Source organism: Eurosta solidaginis, chromosome 4, assembly GCF_040869045.1.
Source record: "Eurosta solidaginis isolate ZX-2024a chromosome 4, ASM4086904v1, whole genome shotgun sequence".
NCBI classification, from domain to species: Eukaryota; Metazoa; Arthropoda; class Insecta; order Diptera; family Tephritidae; genus Eurosta; species Eurosta solidaginis.
Genome location: NC_090322.1, coordinates 266746568 through 266771292, shown reverse-complemented (window position 1 = coordinate 266771292; position 24725 = coordinate 266746568). Strand labels below are relative to the sequence as shown.

The 24725-nt window shown below is 37.7% G+C and overlaps 1 protein-coding gene across 22 annotated transcripts in view; it reads right to left on the bottom strand.

Moving 5' to 3' along the window:
* The window catches only part of rg (rugose), a 796531-nt gene that overhangs the window by 104245 nt on the left and 667561 nt on the right, over positions 1 to 24725 (bottom strand). For 17 of the 22 annotated variants that reach the window (XM_067785960.1, XM_067785957.1, XM_067785956.1 and 14 more), the window contains 7 exons: positions 22809 to 23005; positions 7663 to 7784; positions 6425 to 6551; positions 3253 to 3372; positions 3041 to 3187; positions 2176 to 2650; positions 1911 to 2005 (listed from right to left, as the gene is read on the bottom strand). In XM_067785960.1, coding sequence (XP_067642061.1) covers positions 1911 to 2005; positions 2176 to 2650; positions 3041 to 3187; positions 3253 to 3372; positions 6425 to 6551; positions 7663 to 7784; positions 22809 to 23005 — 1283 coding nt within the window. The remainder of the gene's footprint in view (positions 1 to 1910; positions 2006 to 2175; positions 2651 to 3040; positions 3188 to 3252; positions 3373 to 6424; positions 6552 to 7662; positions 7785 to 22808; positions 23006 to 24725) is intronic. The other 5 variants (XM_067785966.1, XM_067785974.1, XM_067785964.1 and 2 more) reach the window with 1 other exon arrangement.

The following is a 24725-nucleotide window of genomic DNA, read 5'->3' as shown; positions in this document are numbered from 1 at the left end:
GTTCTGCCGATGGTACTTCACCCCCGCGGCCTATTGGGGAACCCTAATATTTTGTTATCATCTCCTCTGAGTAAGACGGGACTCACCACCCCTATTACTCAGAGGAAGGGTAATGCACGGATACACGGCTCAGGTAAGAGGGGAACACTTCCCAACGCCTGCGGCGGGACAAACTCCCCTACTACCCTAGCCGAATACCCGAGCCAATATATTGTAGTTAGTTAGCCTCATACTAATAGACACTTCGCCGTAGGTACATCACCACGATCCCGATCCTCGGACATCCCGTCCCGAAGTCTAGCCACCACCGTCGTCAAAGCTATTCGGTGAGAGCAACCGTCACTCAGTACTCTCTCTTCGGGCGTGATCCTAACTACCGCCGTCATTACTACCGCCGTTAGCACCCCTTAGCGAGAGCCACCGTCGTCTTCACCATCTCAGCCACCGCTAAGCTAGCACTCTATCTCCCTCTCTCTGTGGAGAGCCGTCGTCCTTGGATTACACTATATTGTCAGCGACACTACCTAGTGAACATCTCTCTCTCTCTCTCCCCTGGATTCAAGGTTGTGGATCTTTTAGCCCGAGAGCCGCGTGTGTGTGTGTTCGAAATCAAAACACTAATTCACTGTGTATTTATTTAGGTGGGGGAAGTGGGACCTCCATCCGACTTTGGATTGACTTGAGCATACCTCAGCCTTTGACCAAACCCACCTCATAAGCGTCATTGATGTTTCCTGATCAAAGAACAAAAAAGGGGTTAATACCAAACACTTGTGAACTTCGATGTCCCAAAATACAGATGTACGTCTAGAAAACTAATGTCTTTTTCATTAATTGGAGCTAGAAAAGGGGTTGAAGTCAGATCATAACAGAGGTAATTTTACCCGACTATACAAGTTTGGTCGGCTACTTATTTGTTGGAACTGATACTGACAAGTTATTGTTTTCTCAACGGTTTTTTTACTGGCAGGGAGCTACATTAGTCGAGTTATCGGTTTCTTCTGAGCTTTTTATCACTGGGTTATTAGCTTCTTATTGTATTACTATCGGCTTGTTATAGCCGGGATACCGATGTATCATCGATTCTGTAGTGAAGTTTTATCGGTATCTATTTCATAAAAAGTCGATAAGTGGTTGAAAAGGAGTCGATAACAGACCGAGACCAAATTGGTCACACTCCAATAAAAAATCGATATTATTTTGATATCAAATCAATTCATAACTTTTTAATAACAATTCGACAAATTTTTGATAACAAATCGATAAAATGCTGATAACATGTTTATACCACTCCGATAGCAAATCGATCAGTTGGTAGTAAATCGTTAAACTTTTTATAAGTTTTTGATGATTTTCCGATATATAGTCGATAAATGTCCGATAGTCAATCGGTAACTTTTCGATAACACATCGAAATTTATAGGAGTCAGTTTGTTGTCGCTTGCAGGATCTAAGTAGCAAATAAAAATGTCAAGCTTTACATGGAAAGTCAATGTGAACCTCACTTAAAAGATAAGACACCGCAAAAAAAAATTGTGCCCAAATCCCTTAAGCATAATTATCTCGAGTAAATTCCAAACAAAATGTTTTGAACATAGATTAGTTATAAAGTGTGTCTGAAATTTGCTTTGGAATTGCTGTAAATATATGATTTAATTAAACAATTTGCACCATATTAAGAATTATTATAAATTACCATAGAAATCGAAAAAAAAAAAAAAATTGATGTGAATGTTGAATATATAAAGTTTAGCGCGCCATAATATGACCACAACAAAAATGTGAATATTTAACAAAAACACAAAACAAAAAAACAAGGAAAAACACTTACACACAGAACGCAACAAACAAACAAATACGAGAGGAAAACGAAAAAGTTAAAAAATACTTATTTAAAAATAAATGCTTACAGCTTTAAGCTGAGATATTTCTTCGGTCTGACTGGAGTATCCACGTAAAAGCTCCAATCCAGTAGTGGATGTAGACGAAATGCGACGCAATTGTTCTAAAACAAAAATAAAAGGAAACACAAAACAAAACCAAAATGAGAAAACACAGAATAAAAAATTATTAGAAAAATTATGAGTAAAAAATCAAGAAAAAAAGCCTTACACAAGTAATAGGAAATAAGATATGACAAAATAATAAAAGCATAAATTTAGAACAAATAAATACCAAAGGATGTATTTCCGGTTGGCAAATGACACAAAGGATCTGAGATGATTTTGTTGTTGTCGTTGCTGTTGACACCCGCACTAGCGCCACCGTCACCATATTGATTGCTATTGTTGGTGTTTGCTGTTGTTGCATTACTTCCGCCAGCATTGTTGTTGACTGCATTCGTTGACGCCGACGACGGTGTTGTAGAGGTGCCCGCCACTGTGGCACCACCAGCTGTTTGATCAACCACCACACCGCCTAAAGCATTGAGCACTGCATTTGCAGAAGCATTTCGTGCTGAGAGCACAGCACGTATTTTCGCAAACGCCGCACTCAAATCAAGTTTCTCATCAGCCCAATCGATGGCCTCTACTTCTTGTTCAGCTAGCAGCACGGTTGTCGATTTATTTGTTATGACGTTGTTGTGACTCACCCTTTTATGATTGTCCGGCAGGTTCAAATAGCACTCGTTGTCGAAGCGAAATTGCGACTGTGTAGTTGTTAAGTAATGGTGAATAATTAAAGATTAAAATTTTATTTTTTATTTTTATTTTTATTATTATTATTTTTTTTTTTTTTTCAAAGTGATAGTTTATAATGAATGAATAAAATAAATCAAATTAGCAGTGTTTGTTTGTAGCGTTTATCGATGATATTTTGGTGTTCATTAGAAGCATGTTCATATAAAACAGAGAAAAAGATAACAAAAACAGATTACATGTATGTGTAAATTTAAATTGCTTTTACTGAAATTTTGCATAAATTAATTTATAATAAATCAAACACTGTTTTTACGCATTAACGTTGACCGTAAAAAGCGAGTGCAGTGAGCAGCAATTATTATTATAAAAAATAGTCTGTTCAAGTCTTCTGCACTCACCTTATAACCGGGCCCTAAACGATGCATCGCACAAATTTGTTGCGTTGTCAAAGCTTCACTGAAAAGATAAATCGCTGACATTTGTCCACAAAAGACACGCTCCTCATCCAGTTCGGGCGTAGCACCAATATAACATTTGTCGAATGGCTGTAACATTTTGTGGGATAAAGTGTTAGAACAATCCATTTTGAAATTTTTTTTTCATAACTCACATCGTTTGTTGAAACGAACCACGCCATTTCTGTACTGGACGCCAGTTGTCCATTAACGAGGCACTTTATTTCGCTTTTTGTCCAACGATTATATATATACACTATGGCAATCATGTACCACTGTAAAAATATAGAACTTAGTGTTAAAAAATAGTTTTTTTAAGGTCACAATTAAAGAACTCAATGAATTTTTTCATCAAGGGCTTTATCACTCGAACTTTCTTAAATAGAACTTCAAACTAGACTTGCATTATAATCAAATTTCAAGGTTTTTCAAAAATAAGATCTTCTAAGAATTTAATTGGAAAATTCCCTTCCTCACATTGTTTTCGAAAACACTCTTTCCCCACACAAATATATTTAGGGTGCGAAAACGCCATATGCAATAATTTGTTCGAGGGACACCCTATCTCAGAGCTTTTTATTTACTGCAAAAGGGCGTTCTTCACAAACAAAACAAATTAAAATGCTGAAATTGGGCCTTCTTCAATTAAATTCTGAAATAAAAATTAATTGAAAAAAAAAAAAAAAAATAGAAGATACTTATTCAAACAAAAAGTCAAATGGGGCATTTTCCATCAGAGATTGAGTAGATCACCTCTACTCATGGTCGTATGGTGAAAGATTGGATATCTCCAATAGCTGATGATACCTGTCTACCTTGCTTTCTGGGATATTGATCAACCCTAATAAAAACAGGTACTGTTTTTGTAATCTTTAAACTCAATTTTGGAAACGTTGGCAATACCCATTTGAGGAACATTTCGGGAGAGTTTCTCGACTTAATTTGGAACTATTTAAAGGTTATCTCTGGACGAGATCTGAATCATTCAAGATTGATTTCGTGATTATTTCTTAGATAATTTTGAAACATTCCACAGATAATTGCGGAAGTAATTTCGGAAATATTTCAGGACTAGCTCCATATTATTTCGGAATTTTTTCGGTATCATTCAGCGATGGTTTCTGTGATAATTTAAAAATTATTTCCGGAACGTTTTGGCATAGTTTTATTGATCGCACTTGTAAACTATTTTGGGGATATTTCGCTACTTTTGAATGAGTTCTCTAATATCTCCGAATAATTTGATATTGTCCTTGCGAAAATTTCGCGATTTTTCTGAGATATTTCTGGAATCGTTTTAGGGTATAAGTCCGCATAATTTGTGTACTATGACCGAAAATTGTCGAGAAATTTTGGGGATTTTATTTCTACGAATTTTTCCAGGACTTTGAGACTTGTGAAAGTTTAGCGGAGTTTCACTAAGTTTTTTCTCCTTCGAAGCTTTAGAATGACAGAAAACCCACCGTATTCTTAAATTTTTTTTTCTAATTTAAAAACTTTTTTTTTTAATTTTCAAGCTTTTCGGTATAATCATGAATATTTGAGGTTACTTTAAAAAACTTTTTTCACCCTTCACAAGTACTATTCAAGATATAGATTCTATATACCAAAATGATCTGGGCCAAAAAAGAAATTCATTTAGCCTTGTCCGTCCGTCCGTCTGCCCGTGAACACGATAACTTGAGTAAATTTTGAGGCATCTTAATGAAGTTTGGTATGTAAGTTCCTGGGCACTCATCTCAGATCGCTATTTAAAATGAGCGAAATCGAACCATAACCGCGCCCACTTTTTCGATATCGAAAATTTCGAAAAACCGAGAAAGTGCGATAATTCATTACCAAAGACGGATAAAGCGATGAAACTTGGTAAGTGGGTTGACCTTATGATTATTATGCAGAATAGGAAATTAGTAAAATTTTGGACAATGGGCGTGTCACCGCCCATTTTTAAAGGAGGGTAATTCAAAGTTTTGCAAGATGTAATTTGACAGCTGAGTATTTAATGTTCGGTTACACACGAACTTAGCCTTCCTTACTTGTTATTTTTGAATTTTTAAATTTTTTTCAGTTTTTGGGAAACTGTGAATGTTTTTCAGAGTTTTGGAGAACCTGCTTCTCCTTTTCATTAACTATAGAACTGTTAGAAAGCTCATCAGATCGGTTTTCTTTAATATTTTGCAAATTTAAAATTTTTACTTTCTGAAAATATGTATTTTAAGAAATTTCCCAATATTTTGTGTTCTCCTTCTCTAGAACTCTACAACTGTGGGGAAGCTACTAAAACAGGGTCCGTATCGTTGATCGAAATCCATTTTTCAAACCTCGAAAGCTCCAAAATGATGATTCAGATTTCTAAGATATTTGTGCTACTTCCAATGCGTACCTAATACGTGAACGATATGGGTCCAGGTTTTTTTCATTGAGCTGAAACATTAAGACTGCGTGCTTTTTAAGTAAAACGAGAATATATAGGGTAATTTTGAAAACATTTTTTTACCGTTTACTAGGAAAAAGCTAATTAGACAACTTTTGTTAAACTTTTTTTGAAATTTTTAGATTTTTCAACTTCAAAGCCTAAGAACTATTGCAAAGCTATTCAGAACAGTTTCTTTTTTTTTAATTTTTAGTTTTAAAATTTTTGAACTTTTTGGAAATTTGAGGAACCTTATTCCCATCTCGGGAGCCTAAGAACTGTTGAAAGGATACTCACAACATATCCTTGGATTTTTTTTTTTTTTGAAACTTTATGCCTTTTGTTTTATATTTGAGGCAATTTTGCTATTTTTTTGCTTCTGCAGAAAGAATTGAAAAGTTTCACAGAACACGGCTTAATTTGATTTTTTTCCAGATGTCGTATAACACGTCCGCAGACAGCTTATTCTTTCTCAATACGGAAGCATAACATTCACCTTCATGCTTATTCTTCTTCCATTCAAGGACGAACTTTTTTAAAAATGTAAGCATTCACAGTAGTTAATGAAAATATAAACTCTTGATAAATCGGAACCAATTAATATGGCATTTGCTTTGAAAAGCTATATTACTGAAATGAGCTGTACTTAACTAACCAGGACGCCTAGATTTTTAATTATGTATGTGCTCATACTACATACATACATATAAATTGTACCAATGTATAATGCGCCAATTAAATCAAATGAGAGTACATTTATTTAAGTGCTTCATCCTCGCCTGGGGCACTCATAAAAGCCGAAACATTATAACCACTTAAATGTGAAATAAAGTTCAATATACATATCCTACTTTTAATACACTTAATCTCACAGCCCACTCACACTACTACACAACACACACATACATACTTACCTTTCTCGGTTGAAATTCATATTTTACGCAATGCTGGAAACCTTTGCCTTTGACTTTCATCGATGTGAGCACCAGACAGTTGCCAACAAAATGAGCTGTGTAGCCAACGCCTTTCGATGTTTTAAAACTAAAAGGAGAAGAAAAAAAAACACAGAGAAAACATAAATGAAACAAAGCATTGTAAGCGCCAGGATACTGAAAAGTGTACAGAGAATAACGTTGGTGATCAGACCCAGAGAAATGAAGTGCAAGAAAAATGAATGAGGTGAGTAAGAAATTCGAACAAATTAGCTTTTAGTTGTGTTAAAATGAAGTGGCAAGGAGTAGAAGCAGCAAGGAGCAAAGGAGGAAAAGCAGTATGTATACACAGCCGATAAACTGAAGAACTGAGAAGAATTAATGAATTGCAAATTACGGCTATATTTCAAATTAATTAAATCAAATGGTATGCTATTGAGATAAAATGACGGACCGAATATAAAATGATGTGAAATCAATAAAAAAGTAGTAAGAGAAGGAAGTAAAATATGAGAAATAATTGGAGATTATGGTGCAGGAAAAAGTACAAAAGAAATTGAGATGAAGCAAGTGGTTGTGGTAGTAGTTATGCTAGAGTTTTGTTGTGCAGCTTTATAAATATGTAGCTTAGGGCGGGTCGATTTAAAAATCGCTCATTGCTCTGTGAAAATCGTATTCTGGGGATGAAAATAAGAAACTTTGCCGAAGGAACCATACCTCTAAAACGAATTCTGATGTACCCCCCCCCCCCCCCCCCAATTTGGGTCGAACTTTTGGGTAGGGGCAAATTTTAAAAAAATCCCACTTTGACCCATTTAGAGTGCTCCAATCGAGTCCAAATGTATTTATGTTATAAATGTTTGTATGGTGAACCCCAAGGGGGGTTCCAGGGAGTATGCCACTGGCATCGGTGGGTCGGACCTCCAAAGTTAGTGGGGGTTGGTCATACATTTGGACTCGATTTGAGCACTCTAAATGGGTCAAAGTGGCATTTTTCAAAATTTGCCCCAACCCAAAAGTTCGACCCAAATTGGGGGGGGGGGCATAAGAATTCGATTTAGAGGTATGGTTCCTTCGGCAAAGTTTCTTATTTTGATCCCTAGAATATGATTTTCACAGAGCAATGGGCGATTTTTTTGCCTCCCCAAAAATCGACCCGCCCTAATGTAGGTATATATGTACATACATCTGTTTGTATGCTTGTATGTTTGTTTACTCACCAATAGAGGTAGGGCTTCTCACGCTCAATATTCACGGAATTGATAGGATCCAAACGAAACCACGTTGTAAATGTAAAACCATTTTCGTATGGCCATTTCGCTAACGGCGGCAACACCATAGCCTGCAAAGAATGTAAGATGGGAGGGGAGAACAAAGACATTATACATCAATAAATATACGATATTTAGATTGGATATAGACCAATTTATTTATCGTTTTTACAAGTTTTACCGTTAAAGAATTTTATTTTCTTAATTGGGTGTAACTGAGTTATTAAAAGATCAAAGAAACTGTTGCTTTTTGGAAACTTAAAACTGTCCTTTTTTATTTGAACAAAAAATTGTCAGTCGCTGTTGTTGAGCGTGTAGTACTCGTATTAATATTGGAGATATTCCTCAAGAAATTTTTAAATTTTACTTTATTAAATAATTTAGGGAAATTTTGAACAGCGCGGCTTCAGGAGGGACAAAGCGACAACTTTTTCGATTTTTAATTCTTTTCAAAGCCTCTTCTTCCGAGAGTGGCACCCGCACACGCATTCGCCTGACGATCGATCTTCTGTGTGCCTTAAGTCTTGGCCAGTGCCACGTCTTTTTTTTGTACAACTTCTTCAATAAGATATAGCCCAATTTAATAGAAATGGTTATTACCAAGTCCGTCCTGATGACGCGTTGTTTCAATGTTACCCAAATTATTGATTAAAAGGAAAAACATGCTTAACTCAAGGATAATGATGGAAAAGGAAACTTTTTTTATTTCAAAAGGCGTTATTTCTGCAAGCAGGGTTAAACTTCATTAAACACTGTTAGTGAGAATATTTGCCTCTCCTTTACTCCAATTTACTATGTCCGACGGCATGTTGCTTTGAGTGAATTACTACTTCAAATTCTAAATTTTCGATGCAGCTTTGCCCGGGACTTCAACCAAAGACCCCTGTGTGGGTAGTAATTCAAATATACGAAGGAAAAATGGTAATGGCTCATAGCGGAGCCCGTCGCTCGAGGTTAATTCCTAAACCGACGAGTTCGATAGACCAAGTGCAAAACTACTTCAATTGGTTGTTTGCAAGCTTAATTAGATTTTTGTGTTTACTAGAAAATAGTTTGCGTATGGAAGCAGGGTCTGTATAACACCACGTTACCTCAATACAACTGAAGTGAAGTTCTTGGTGGAATGTTTCGTTTAACTTTTGCATATGGCAGTTAAATGCAATGTTACTTGTAGCTATGTTGAAAAATCTTGTATGTTATTGCAACCTGTTGCTGTTGCAATCACAAACAAGAATATTTACGAAAATGCTGCAGCTGTGGGTTAAGCACCCGGCAGGCTCCGGTACTAATAGTTTCTAGTACTAGTCAGAGTGGTCTGGAAAAATTTTTTTTGATCCCACAAACCTTCTGCGTGTGGATCCAACTCAACTATTACGACAGGAATGCTTTATCGCAGTATAATTTTAGTCGCTGGTTCAGTTATTTCTGCCTCAGAAAAGCTTACGCCAGCTAAGAATACTAAATGAGTCAAGTTAATCTTTACGCAATTTTTTGTACGCTCATGGTTTCTGAATAGATCGGCGGTACTTCTGCACTAATATATTTTGAATATGTAACTAGCGAACTTCGAAGTCAATGCATTTCGGAATATCATTTTATTTTGTCGCTTTAAAAAGTATTGCGTTAGCACAGAATTCAAAAAAATAACGACTGAAGACAAACTGTAAAATATCAGAGAATGGGAACGATATAGCCTGATGCGTACATTGTACCCTATAATCTGAAACAACTTTCTTCCAGAATCCTTCGACTTCTGCACCGCCCTCAATACAATCAAACCTCTCATATCAGCTACTAAATCATAAAGTGATGAAAGAACAAAATTTTGCAATTAACCCGAAGCTGGGAAAAATCATTTGGGTCATACCCACCTGTATGAGTGAGCACCCTATGGTCCAAGAAGCAACACTCACAGCCAACAGCTGTGGTCTCATTGTGAGATCGCTTTGAATTAATTGCGCTTAATAAAATGCTACGTAAACCATACAATCTCAACTTCCATCGAAGAGTTTCCTAACCCATTTACGCCAGAATCGTTCAGCTTGACATTGCTACCATAATTTATTTGTACTTAACCGTTTAAACAATTATGGACGTCAAACAAGGCGCGCCAGTCGTTTCTTTTCTCTGATAACTTGCGCCACAACAAAGGATTTTAAATCGTTTTACACCTGGTCCCTCCAGCACATTGGGTCCCGCCCTCTTCCTCTGCTTTCATAGGCGGGTTGCGATAAAAATACTTTCTTAGCAGGTGCTTAATATTTTATTCGCTTAACACGACCTAGCCAACGTAGCCGCTGCATTTTAATTCGCTGGACTATGTTGATGTCTGCGTATAGCTCGTACAGCTCGTAATTGAATCTTCTTCGGTACTCGCCGTCGCCAACGCTTAGACGTCCGTAAATCTTTCTAAGAACTTTTCTCTCGAACACTCTAAGAGCCGCTTCATCTGATGTTGTCATGGTCCATGCTTCTGCACCGTATAGCAGGACTGGTGTGATAAGTGATTTGTAGAGCAAGATTTTCGTTTGCCGAGAGGACATTACTTTTCAATTACCTACCTAGTCCAAGGTAGCATTTATTGGCTGGATTTCAGAATTCATTTTGTTGCTTGTGCTAATGCCGGTTCCCAGATAAACGAAGTCTTTTACAATTTCGAAATTAGTTATGACTGCCAACAGTGGCGTGGTTTGCAGAATGCAAATGGGCTGACTCTTTGCTCAATGACAGCAGGTACTTCGCTTTTATTCTCATTCACCACCAAACCCATATTTTCCGTACCTTTTTCAGTTTGGAGTAAGCAGAACTTACGGCACGGGTGTTCAGATCGGTGACATCAATGTCATCAGTATGCGCCAGGAAAATTCAGAAGACTTAAAATAAAAACTTCGAAATTTTTGTAAAATTCCCGATTTTTTGATATTAAATTGCATAGATTCAGTTACAAAATTTATGAGAAATTTTACAATTGACTAAAATAAAAAAATTTAATTGACGTTAATTGATCAAAATTGATAATAAGATTTTCGTTTCCGCTACTGCACATTCAATGCTCTTTATGTGTTTGTGAAAATAGCGACTAAAAGTTCTTTCATTTCTCCCATTATCACTGCTTCTTAGGTTTCACCCACATTTCTCAATTCCAATTTCGTGTATCAATTTTATTTCCATTCATTTTAAATTCACAATTCACATGTCAAAATCAATTCTCGTCTTCCTAGCTATTTTTGACGCGTTTTTGACATTAAATATGCGCTAAGGGCGAACGAATTTTTTTCACTGCAAAAAAAAAATCCAAAACAAAAAGCAACAAGAGTAACAAAATGTTGACGAAAAAACAAAAATTTTCCATGAAGAAAACTGTTTTAGCTAAAGTGAAGCTGCCAGGCTATTTGCTGGTGAAGATATTGATTTATTGCAGCTTTTTTTGTTGTATTCATTTCTAACATTTTGCTAAAATAGCACGCTGGGCCACTGATGGCATCCATAATAGAGTTGGGAATAATTTTGACCAATTTATTAGTGAAATGCGTTGCATGGGAATTTTGTCAAAACCTTTTAACTAAGCCGATTCAAAAAAAGAGAGACAAAACAACTAAAGCTTTTGTTTTTCTAATATTTCTATGTAACTGTTCATTGTTAAAGTTTTTCAACATTCAATATTGTCATCATAGTTACGGGCCACATGCACGCACACACACACAGACGCTCACATGTACACCACATTGCATCCGCAGGGAATTTTCATGAGCAATGGTGCTTTCCAACACCAAACTTTGACAATATTTTGGATATTTCAATGTGAAAGTAATACACCAAAACAAAAGTTGTGGAGACATCTATGCTGTAAGTAAATTTGTACAATATGTAAATTTGTACAATAACAAAATGCCCAAAATCAGCTCAGCTCAAGATAGGAAAAAATAACGAAAAAACGGTTTTGAAATTGTTGCATGCGCCAAACCAAATTGAAATATGAAGCAATGAAAATTTGAAATTGGCAGCGCAGCAATTCTCTCTGTGCGGTCCAGACGAGTCTGTGTGAACAAAAAATATGAACAAACAAGTAAGGAAGGCTAAGTTCGGGTGTAACCGAACATTACATACTCAGTTGAGAGCTGTGGAGACAAAGTAAGGGAAATCACCATGTTGTAAAAAGAACCTAGGGTAACCCTGTAATGTGTTTGTATGACATGTGTATCAAATGGAAGGTATTAAAGAGTATTTTAAGAGGAAGTGGGCCATAGTTCTATAGATGGACGCCACTTAGGAATATCGCTATAAAGGTTGACCAGGCTTGACTCTAGAGTTTGTTTGTACGATATGGGTATCAAATGAAATGTGTTAATGATAATTTTAAAAGTTCTATAGGTGGACGCCTTTTCGAGATATCGCCATAAAGGTGGACCAGGGGTGACTATAGAATTTGTTTGTACGATATGGGTATCAAATGAAAGGTGTTAATGAGTATTTTAAAAGGGCGTGGGCCTTAGTTCTATAGGTGGACGCCTTTTAGAGATATCGCCATAAACGTGGACCAAGGGTGACTCTAGAATTTGTTTGTACGATATGGGTATCAAATGAAAGGTGTTAATGAGTATTTTAAGAGGGCGTGGGCCTTAGTTCTATAGGTGGACGCCTTTTAGAGATATCGCCATAAGGGTGGACCAGGGGTGACTCTAGAATTTGTTTGTACTATATGGGTATCAAATGAAAGGTGTTAATGAGTATTTTAAAATGGCGTGGGCCTTAGTTCTATATGTGGACGCCTTTTCGAGATATCGCCATAAAGATGGCCCAGGGGTGACCCTACATTTTGTTTGTACGATACGAGTATCAAATGAAAGGTGTTAATGAGTATTTTAAAAGGGCGTGGGCCTTAGTTCTATATGTGGATGCCTTTTCGAGATATCGCCATAAAGGTGGGCCAGGGGTGACTCTAGAATTTTTTTGTACGATATGGGTATCAAATGAAAGGTGTTAATGAGTATTTTAAAAAGGAGTGGGCCTTAGTTCTATATGTGGACGCCTTTTCGAGATATCGCCATAAAGATGGATCAGGGGTGACTCTAGAATTTATATGTACGATATGAGTATCAAATGAAAGGTGTTAATGAGTATTTTAAGAGGGCGTGGGCCTTAGTTCTATATGTGGACGCTTCTTCGAGATATCGCCATAAAGGTGGACCAGGGGTGACTCTAGAATTTGTTTGTACTATATGGGTATCAAATGAAAGTTGTTAATGAGTATTTTAAAAGGGAGTGGGCCTTAGTTCTATATGTGGACGCCTTTTCGAGATATCGCCATAAAGATGGACCAGGGGTGACTCTAGAATTTATATGTACGATATGAGTATCAAATGAAAGGTGTTAATGAGTATTTTAAGAGGGCGTGGGCCTTAGTTCTATATGTGGACGCCTTTTCGAGATATCGCCATAAAGATGGACCAGGGGTGTCTCTAGAATTTGTTTGTACGATACGGGTATCAAATTAAAGGTATTATGAGGGTTTTAAAAGGGAGTGGCCCTTAGTTGTATATGTGAAGGCGTTTTCGAGATATCGACCAAAATGTGGACCAGGGTGATCCAGAATATCATCTGTCGGGTACCGCTAATTTATTTATATATGTAATACCACGAACAGTATTCCTTCCAGATTCCAAAGGCTTTTGATTTCGCCCTGCAAAACTTTTTCATTTTCTTCTACTTAATATGGTAGGTGTCACACCCATTTTACCAAGTTTTTTTCTAAAGCTATATTTTGTGTCAATAGACCAATACAATTACCATGTTTCATCATTTTTTCGTATTTGGTATATAATTATGGCATTTTTTTCATTTTTCGTAATTTTCGCTATCGAAAAAGTGGGCGTGGTCATAGTCGGATTGCCATTTTTTACACCAATACAAAGTGAGTTCAGATAAGTACGTGAACTGCGTTTAGTAAAGATATATCGATTTTTGCTCAAGTTATCGTGTTAACGGCCGAGCGGAAGGACAGACGGTCGACTGTGTATAAAAACTGGAAAGAATTGGTAAATTTTTGTTCGAATTATGGCATTAAAAGTATCCTAGACAAATTAAATGAAAAAGGGCGGAGCCACGCCCATTTTGAAATTTTCTTTTATTTTTGTATTTTGTTGCACCATATCATTACTGGAGTTGAATGTTGACATAATTTACTTATATACTGTAAAGATATTAACTTTTCTTTTAAAATTTGAATTTAAAAAAAAAAAATTTAAAAGTGGGCGTGATCGTTCTCCGATTTTGCTAATTTTTATTAAGAGAGTAACGTTCCTGCCAAATTTCATCATGATATCTTCAACGACTTCCAAATTACAGCTTGCAAAACTTCTAAATTACTTTCTTTTAAAAGTGGGCTGTGCCACGCCCATTGTCCAACATTTTACTAGTTTTATATTCTGCGTTATAAGTTCAACTCACCTGCCAATTTTCATCGCTTAATCCGTATTTGGTAATGAATTATCGCACTTTTTCGATTTTTCGAAATTTTCGATATCGAAAAAGTGGGCGTGGTAATTGTCCGATATCGTTCATTTTAAATAGCGATCTGAGAAGACCTAAATACCAAATCTCATCAAGATACCTCAAAATTTACGGACGGACGGACGGACGGACATGACTCAATCGAATTTTTTTTCGATACTGATGATTTTGATATATGGAAGTCTATATCTATCTCGATTCCTTTATACCTGTACAACCAACCGTTATCCAATCAAAATTAATATAATCTGTGAGCTTTGCTCAACTGAGTATAAAAATCGTTGTAGTTGATAGAAATTGTGTGACAATATGCAACTTCGTCAAAAACGACTTCTACGTTTGTTGGGGAGAAGGGCAAGTTGGATGCGCAATGAAATGAAAATGTATGAAAAAATGAAAAGTTTGCCACTGATGATACATTCGAAAAGTTCAAAAGTTATTAGCATATTTTTTTTCTGATGAAAATCACAAAACTAAAAATCATCTTCTCTTGCAAGAGTAAGGTTGCCCTTCTTACTTTAAAGAGAACTTTTTGAAAATAAATTACATCAAAGAAGTTCAGAAAACAGGAATGGGAGTTGAATGTTTAAAATATATTTAAATAATAATTAGTATTTATATATACAAATAGAGTATGCATGTTATGCTGCATTTGGGGATCACTTTGGGATTGCTTTTTGGATTATTTCGGCACATTTTCTGGATTGTTCTTAGGGGCATCCCACTCAGAACTTCGTAACGTGTCAGTAAATGTCCCGAATGAGTCTCGAAATGATTCAGAAATTTTACCTAAATAATCCTGAAGTGACATTGGAAATCGGTGTTGAAATAATCTCGAAGTAAAATAGTACTGAAGTGATTCTGTAATGGTACTAAATTGGTCTTTAAGTAGTCTCGAAATGATTCTTAAAATAATACCGTATAGATCTTGTAACGGTATTAAATGGTTTCGAAATAGTTTCGAAATGATCCACAAGACGTCCCAAAATGCAAACAAAATTAATATCGAAGCAATCCTGGAAAATTTTATTCTTTGGTATTTCTCCTGTACCGCAAAATTGAGATTTTTTTCGACCACATTCAGAAGATGTATATACAGACAAACATTTTTCTGTTAAATCATCCCTTGGGTCAAATGTCAGCCCATGCCAATTATGGTTACATTTCATATGTACAGTTACAAAAAATACGTAAGCTAGAGAATTGTAAAATTATAGTAACAAAAGTGGCCAAGGGTTACACAATAAATGTGCCCGTAGCGAACCTAAACTGATATAGAGTACAGATTGGACCATAAATCATAAACTTACATTTCCTTTTTGTGATTTTTGTGAGGCGTGCATATAAGAAGTAGATATTGATTTCTGATTTTCATATTCGCAAAAACACACATTGACAAAAACAATTCGAAATGAACAGAAAGAAGTAACAAACACGCACGCACTCATACACACAAACACACACTCATACACAAACGTTTATGTAAAATGAAAAGGAATTCAATGCTATGCACATGGCTTGACTTTGTGCATGAGGTCGCTCTATAAAAATCTAGGTAGGTATTCGTGTAAGTAATATAGCCTCCTCCTAAGTCCTCTTGCACTGCAGATTTCAATTATGTCTCTTCTGAAAAGTATGAAAGTTGTAAAGCCATATGCTGCTCAGTTTCGCATGAAAAATTTGCAAATAAGGAAACTAGCGGTTGTGTAGCATACTTACAGGCGTTGCGGCTAAAGCAAAGCATTTGAGCAATGTAAGTATTCACACGCTTTAATGCAATTTATTTTATCTATATCATTCTAATACTAAGAATCTTCAACCGCATACCATACAGGAAATGACATTTCGCTTTTGAGAACTTATTTACAGAGGAAAGTGTGGCTCAACATTTGAATGCAATAAAATACGTGAATGTTATCCTTATCGGTTTTATATTATAAAACATATTTTTATTTAAATATTTCCCTTATATTTATTTGCGATTAGATGAGGAGTTGAGTGCTTAGGTTCGGTAAGAATAGCAGCGTTCAAGCTAGAAATATTTTCTAAAATAAGAACACACATCAAGCTCCGATGAAAGACACTGATGACGACCACTACAAACGTTTGAAGGAGTATGATTTGAAAAACATGCTGTTGGAATATCCCTCCTCTTTATGGGAGTAGTATAGAAGCCCAGTTGGTTGATGTTCAGCCATCCAAGTAATGCTAGGACGAATTAAGCAAAGAAGACAATTTAAATTTGTGGCATTTACTGGAGCCCATACAAATGAGCGCAGTTTCAACATCGGATTCTTGGTGGGAGAGATACTGTGTTGAGCCTCTTCGTGTGTGTGACGGCGAGTACCTAAGAAGGTCTAATAATGAGCTATACAAACTTTAAGCAGACAATAACATAGTCCAGCGAATTTAAACGCGGCGATTACGCTCGCTAAACTATGTTTTGGAACAAAAGAAGATGCTCCGGCTGAGAAAGTATTTTTTCGGAACCCGCCTATGGAAGCAGAGGAAGAGGGCGGCCACCACTCCGCTGGAAGGGCCTAGTGGAAAACGATTTTAGTGTCTTTGGTTTGCAAATTGACGTCAGTAAACTGAGCGATGAAGCGACTGGAAAAACCGTTTGAAAGGTTGAGCGTCAGTTAAGTAAGTAAATAAGCTGTTTCCTCCACAAGCGAATTGATTTGGGCCAGCACGGCTGAAACACCTGTAGCGATAAAATCTTTCCAGGCCTGTGATTCTATTTCATATATCTCATCTGCATCTTCTTTATAACATGTGAGTCGTCCACATTATTCTTATGATCCTGATATAAGGCTGGGAATGATAAACGGTGTCGAGAGAAGATGGAGAAGGAGGTTAAACGATAACCGCCACACTACTACTTGAAATCAGAACAAGAGGGATATCTCCACTGCGTTGGCAGCCAAAGGAGAAGTAAGACTTGATCTGACCTACTTTTCCTAACTAGAGTCAATTTGGTATGCCACGCCTAGGCGGTTGGTGTCTGATTGAGCTCATATCTGATTAATCATGTATGCACATAGTTCATACTAGAGATATACGACGCCGATAAACGCCGCCGCCGCCGCCGATTAGGGTCGTTTTTTGCACGCCGCTGCCGAATGTCAAAAATATAGGAGCGGCGGCGGCGGCGGCGGCGTCCGGCGCCTTGCTATATTTTCTACTCGTTTAAGACTGTTTAGGCCATTAATTGTTCATGTCGGATATGGTCGAAAGTGGTACCAACAGATGCGCATCACTTCCAGTTATAAGAAACTAATTGCGAAATTTAACTCTTTCTAACTGTTCAAAAGTTATTTAAAAAAACAAGCGTTTTCGATGTCAGCTTAACACGGACTTTGCATCACCCATTTCACCAAGTTATTAAAACAAAACACTAAAAGAAAAGTTATATAATAAACTAGCAGAGTACCCGACGTCGTTCGGGTATAAATAAAAGCAGTACTATATAATAGACTAATATATTAGACTAATCCCAACTCCCATTTGTACGGGAGATGCCACGCCCCTTTTTCGCTATCTCCAATATTTTCCGAGGTGGTAGGGATTAGTCTTATATACCTCCTCACCTAATTTCAGTCGTCTAGCCTTAATACTTTCAGATATATTGACTACGAAAAATTCCAGTTGTATGGGAGGTGCCACGCCCCCTTGTCGAAAACTTTTTTTATATAGCCTACCATAGATTGACGTACTCAGGGTATGTCGTGGCAAAATTTCGTTCGATTCCATTCTGCGGTTTAGGCTGCAAGTTCAATCATACATACAGACATACTTTCACAAATATATAGTAGAGTATATGCTCACTTTGCATATTTTTTTTTTTTTTTCAAAAAATTAATAATGAACAATGAGTTCAAATCAAATGACCCAAGGCGTTTCAAATTGTTTTCAAATTGCCCTCAAGTTGTGAAAAGGCAAAAATTAAAAAAAAAAAAAAAATTATATTGCGATTGGCTGAAAGAATAAGCCAAATCAGTGATGCAAAATCCTTTAGTAGGTTCTAAGGGCATAAACACTCCTTTGAACTGATTCTTACCTCATACTTAAGTTGAGGATATATGAACGAATGAGAAGGTTTTGAAAAATCATTTGGGCTTACATTCAAAAATCTATTGTTTATTTGCGAAACTATAAAATAGCGTCTGAGATGTTAATTTTAATTTTCTCACTTCATCCTTCAACACCCAAGTCTCCCGGTTTGACATAAAGTTGGCGGCCCTATCCAAAACTAGTCCCGTGAATCACATTGATTATAGCCTATCAACCAAGTTTAAATATCACCTACATGTTACCGCTCCCTTTACAAATGTGAATACGTAGGCACATATATTTACCAAATCAGGCTTTGTCCTTCGCAAGAACACTCATAGTGGTGAAGCAAAAAGCTTTCCCAAGACAATCGAACTAATGACTGTGTGTGCTATTACCCTAACGTAGTAGACCGTCGAACTAGTCTGAAAACTGAAGCTACGCGGTCTGCCATAATGAACTCTTATATCATAAGGCCGGAAAACAGCACTAAACATCTTTCAACTTAAAATCGGTCGACTTTCATTCTAAAATATCGTTTTGATTTAACGAAGACTATAGAAATAAATGATGTGAACACAAACATTTGCAAACTTTTGTCTACATTTTAAAAATTTTATCCAGAGTCTTGTAAAATTTTAATTATGTAGATGCGCCGAGTATTTTACGATTTTCACCGATTACGCAATGACTTCCACTTAGATTGCTTATGAATTCGAAGGCGGCGTCCTTATCCGAATAGTCACTCCCTAATGTTTCAAGGTGTTTCTCTGGTGTAGCGCGACAAAAGCATCCACTTGAAAGCCTTCGGTGCTACACCTAGAGCTTCTAGGAAAGTGACGTCGACGAAGGTATGAGTTCGAAGTCGCAGTCCTATAACTGGCATATGATGTGAGGGTCAGGAGGCGTGGTAGCGACTGGTGGTCGGGATTGCTATTGTTCGCACATCGGGAATTGTAGCTCTTAAAAACAGCCGAAAAACTGGAGGCGCCCTGTGCTACGAGAGTCATGAGTATTAATAGACCATTAATAGCAACCGTAAGTCGCCTTTGTGCGTTACCGCAAAGGAGACACAAATGATTTTAAGAAATAGTGTTCGTGATGATTATAAGGAGTTAAACCTAGGCGAAACTACGCTTTGCACGAGATATGCAAATAAAAGTGTGGCTATTTTATGTATCTCTATTTCTTTTCAGCAGACGCAGCACTACCAATTCGAAAGACCCAATTCGAAAGACCGGGGTTAGGTTCGAAGCCTCTCTGGAGTAAGTGAAGGAGTGGCAATCCCTCCACGTGGTGTGATGGTAGCGTGCTCCGCCTACCACACCGTATGCCCTGGGTTCAAACCCCGGGCAAAGCAACATCAAAATTTTAGAAATAAGGTTTTTCAATTAGAAGAAAATTTTTCTAAGCGGGGTCGCCCCTCGGCAGTGTCTGGCCAGCGCTTCGGGTGTATTTCTGCCATGAAAAGCTCTCAGTGAAAACTCATCTGCCTTGCAGACGCCGTTCGGAGTCGGCATAAATCATGTAGGTCCCGTCCGGCCTATTTGTAGGGAAAATCAAGAGGAGCACGACGCAAATTGGAAGAGAAGCTCGGCCTTAGATCTCTTCGGAGGTTATCGCGCCTTACATTTATTTTTATTTTTTTCCGAAATGGCCAACACGTTGATTTCATTAAATACATACAAGCGAATCCTTTCCTAAATACTATTTTTTAAATAGAAATATCAAGCTTTTTAAAGTAAGACTATATTAGAGCCTACGCCGCCACCGCCGATAAAGTGATCGGCGTAAACCTCTAGTTCATACAATGTTCACAAAGTTCAAAGGTTCGCATGAAGATATCTGTATGCCCACATATCGTGAGCAAAAATGTTTACACAACAAAACTTTCAAAGAATAGTTGGGACGATAAAACCTAAGGATATGGAAAAATCTAGTAGGCAGTCACGTAAAGACTTTTTATAAAATGAGCGGATATTTTCTACAACGCTTAGGCGAAAATAGATGGAAAGGAGATACTGAAATTTTAGTACAGAAAACTTCTATTTCATTTCTTTCAACGTTGCGCCTATTGTTATGCAAGCAATTAAGCTTAAACAACGCCTTTACAGATCGTTGCACACGTTTTATGTTCACTTTTATTGACTGAAGGAAAAATTCACTTATACAGCGATCAACTGACTAATCCATAAAAACGTCAAACACACATCCACATAAATATGTATATACACACAAAGAAACACGAAAAACACACATACACACAGATATGTACATCTCACTGCACATTTGCTACTCGATTTTCGCTTGAATCTTTCGCACACATAAAGTGGCGAAAAAAAAATGAAATAAAAAAAAGAAAATAATAAAAACATTTAGCCACATGATGATGTAATAAAAAAAAAAGAATGTGAAAGTAGTAAATGCGTTAATAGATATACAAATGCAGCGAGTTATTTTCGATGGCTAATTTTTGTTGCAGATAGAGAAATGATACAGGAAATTGTGAGAGCGCCATGTAGTAACGACTGAGTCACTGCGAAGTTCGTTTATTGCAATGAAAAGCACTTTTTTTCCGCAATCGCCGGTCATGTCACGTAGGGACGTAGCTGGATTTTGACTCAAGTCGAGAGGAAATTATTTAGACAAAAATATAAATCGTAGCCTAGATTGTTCTAGGGACTGTGGTGTTGACTGTTCCCCTCCCTGTGTTTTGTTTTGTTCAAAATTTGTCTTGTCTGCAGGTCTATCTTCTGGATTCGCCTTTACTGGAACCTTCAAAGACGGGTTACGAAGTGCTCACTATAGCATGAGTAACTTCCATAGATCAGCAACACACTCAAAGCTAGTGAAGAACACTTTTTTTACTGAAGTTTGGCTGTTACAACCACTATAGAGCTCAACATTTTTTTTCTCACTAGCAGACCCAGCAGACGTTGCTCTTTCCTAGCATTGCTCAATCCTCATAACCTGCAAGCAGTTTTTACCTCTTGCTCTTCGTTCCCTTCTCGTCCTCTTCTCCTTATCATTTTATTCCCTCTGCCCTTTTGTTTTTCTGGTTCTCTTTTCCGTCTCCTTCTTTTCCCTCACCTTCTTTCAGCTCCAACTATCCATATCTATCTATATTCACCTAACTCTATATCTTTCTCCTTCCTTTTTTTCTCTTCTCTCTAGTTCTTCTCCATCCCTTTTTCCAGGTACCAGTCGCACCCCAAGTCCCAGTCCCAGTCCCAGTCCCAGTCCCAGTCCCAGCCCCAGTCCCAGTCCCAGTCCCAGTCCCAGTCCCAGTCCCAGTCCCAGTCCCAGTCCCAGTCCCAGTCCCAGTCCCAGTCCCAGTCCCAGTCCCAGTCAAAGTCCCAGTCCCAGTCCCAGTCCCAGTCCCAGTCCCAGTCCCAGTCCCAGTCCCAGTCCCAGTCCCAGTCCCAGTCCCAGTCCCAGTTCCAGTTCCAGTCCCAGTCCCAGTCCCAGTCCCAATCACAGTCCCAGTCCCAATCCCAGTCCAAGTACCAGTGGGTTCCTGCTCCGTTTCTTAAAAAAAGTGTCTTAAGTACTAATCTAGGCAGAAGGCTACCTATATGCCCGATTTCAGGTAAATCGAAGCAAGAACAGAACTGGTTCGATAAGATCGGTCCTTGTCCTCTTCCCGGGAAAAAGGATCGTTAATACTAATCTGGGCAAAGGGCTACTTATATACCAAATTTCAGGCAAGTCGAGCCGTGTATATAATTTGTTCAAAGAGATCGGTTCCTGGTCAACTTCCCTGAAAGAAATTTCACAGGAACGCTATCCTGTTTTCAAGCTGGATCAAACTGCAGACGATGTGCGAATTTGATTAAAATCGGTTGAGTAGCTTAGGAGTCCATCGAGGACAAACAACGTAACATGAAATTTATACATATTAAGATTACAACTGGGAAACAGCCCCCACTTTTAATATATTTCTATAAATAAACGGTCTAAAAGAGGCAAGGCTTCAAAGGATACAGCAATGAACCCTCTTTTCTCCTTTCACATACGCCCATGATGATGTATTCTCTGTATGCAGTTTTTATGTACACACATACGAAATCGCTATTTGATACTAGCACACATTAACATTAATAATGCAGCATGGCATTACGTGGCATGACGTTAAATTGCGCCACAATAGCAAACGTAGCACGGAAGATAGAATAAAAGGTAAACAGAAACCTTGAAATTGTGCAAAGCAAACTACAGATATGCCGTTGGAGTAACGTATAAATAAAATGTTAACATTCTTGTAAATTATTTTTTCAGTAAATAATAGATTAAGCTGTAGCGAGCGCATTGGCGAATAAAGTTACGTGCGCTTATAGGAGTTGGTACGTTAAACGAGCGACCAACCATAAATAAATGTGAAAACCATTTTGTAACGTGCAATCAATGGCTGACTTTTTTTTTTATTTTATCGCACTCAAACACCCCTTTCGCGCATTACTATGCCTGCAGCTTGAGCTGGTATTTCTGGTATAGGAGCAATCAAGTAATATGTAAATTTATGTTTAACTCACCGATCCTTTACGTCCCGGAAAACTAAAAAACACATCCGGTCCATTGCGATGCGGCATTTGTCGCAATACATTTAGCAGCTTAGCAGAGTGACGTGGCCATTTACCATTCACCGCTTTCATGGTGCCAAAGAGTAGTTTGAGCTCTTTTACTGTGATGCTGTAGCTGGCCAACACACCCAACATTTCGATGAGCAAGTCTGTAAAATAAAGATATGTACATATAGATATATAAGCTGAAGTGTGAGCTAGTTAAGATAGTAGTTAGATGTAAAATATTTTGCAATTAAAGAAATAGATAAAATGTTGCATGAATAATTACTTGCAACCGTTTTTCATATAAGATTGAAATCGTTATCAAATCGACATGCGAATAAGTATACGAGGTAAGTTCAAAAAGTATCGCGAATTTCGTGTTTTTTTTTTTTTCAAAAATTATTTATTTGTTCATGAATATCTATTTGGCCCCCTTCAAAGTAATCTCCATGAGATATTATGCACATGCGCCAACGGTTTTTCCAATCTGCGAAGCACTTCAAAAAAACATTTTTTATCCTGTACAATTCCTCCTTCGATGCCGTCCTTATTTCGTCCATAGTAGCATAGCGTCGTCCTTTCATGGCCCTTAGTTTAGGGAACAAGAAAAAGCCACAGGGGGCAAGATCTAGGGAATACGGTGGCTGCAGCATCATTAGTGTGTTGCTTTTAGCCAAAAAGGCGCGTCAAAATTGAGCAATTTTGATGCGAATTTCGCGGGGACCCCACTCATGCCCAAATCATTGATAAAAATCGAATGGCGGGAGCCAATCGATATGTCTAGGTCCTCAACAACTTCTCTAACGGTGATTCGACGTATGGCCAATACCATTTTCTTCACTTCATCAATTTTTTCGTCTGTTGTTGAAGTGCTCGGGCGTCCAGCACGATCTTCTTCGTTCACATTCTCTCTGCCTTCTGAGAGCATTTTGTACTATCGATAAACGTTGCTTCGGTCCAAGGAGCTTCTGCGTATGCCACAGTCAACATTCGGAATGCAACGGCGCACTTAATTTCGTTTTTCGCACAAAATATTATACAGGTTCTTTGATCCATTTTTGTTTTTTAATAGGTAAAAACCGTAGACGAGCCAAAAAATGTGCAACCAAAGCAGCTGTCAACAATTAAGTGAACATTCAAAATGGCCGAGCTTGTCCGCAAAAGTGAGAGACATGAGTACCAACATAACGGCACAAAAAAATCGAAATTCGAATATACGTAACCCGCGAAAATTCAAAATTCGCGATTCTTTTTGAACACAACTCGTAAAAAAAAATTAAGGCGCGATAACCTCCGAAGAGATTATAAGCCGAGCTTCTGTCGTTGTTGCTGTTGTATTAACTATAAAGACACTCCCCGAAGGCTTTGGGAAGCGTTATCAATGTTGATGGTCGTTTGCCGGATATAGATCCGGCACGTTCCGGTAACAAAGCATCATTAAGGTACTAGCCCGACCATCTCGGGAACAATTTATATGACCACATTAAACCTTCTGGACCATCCCACCCTACACACCACCTAGTTCCATTAACAGTTTGGGGCCGCCAGAGCCTCGGCCGTTAATTGAACAGGATTCGCTACGGATAGATGAGGTTGGCAATAAGGTTGGAGAGGCTATATATTGCGCTGGCAACCCTTTGCGCTGGCTTCTCTTCCAATTTTGCGTCGTACCCCTTTCGATTTTTCCTACATACCAGCCGGACGGGACCTACTTGTTTTATGTCGACTTCGAACGGCATCTGCAAGGCAGATGAGTTTTCACTGAGAAGCTTTTCATGGCAGAAATACACTCGGAGTGCTTGCCAATAACTGACGTGGGGCGACACCGCATAGAAAAATGTTCTTCTGATGTAAAAATATCGGTTTCTGTAATTTTGATGTTGC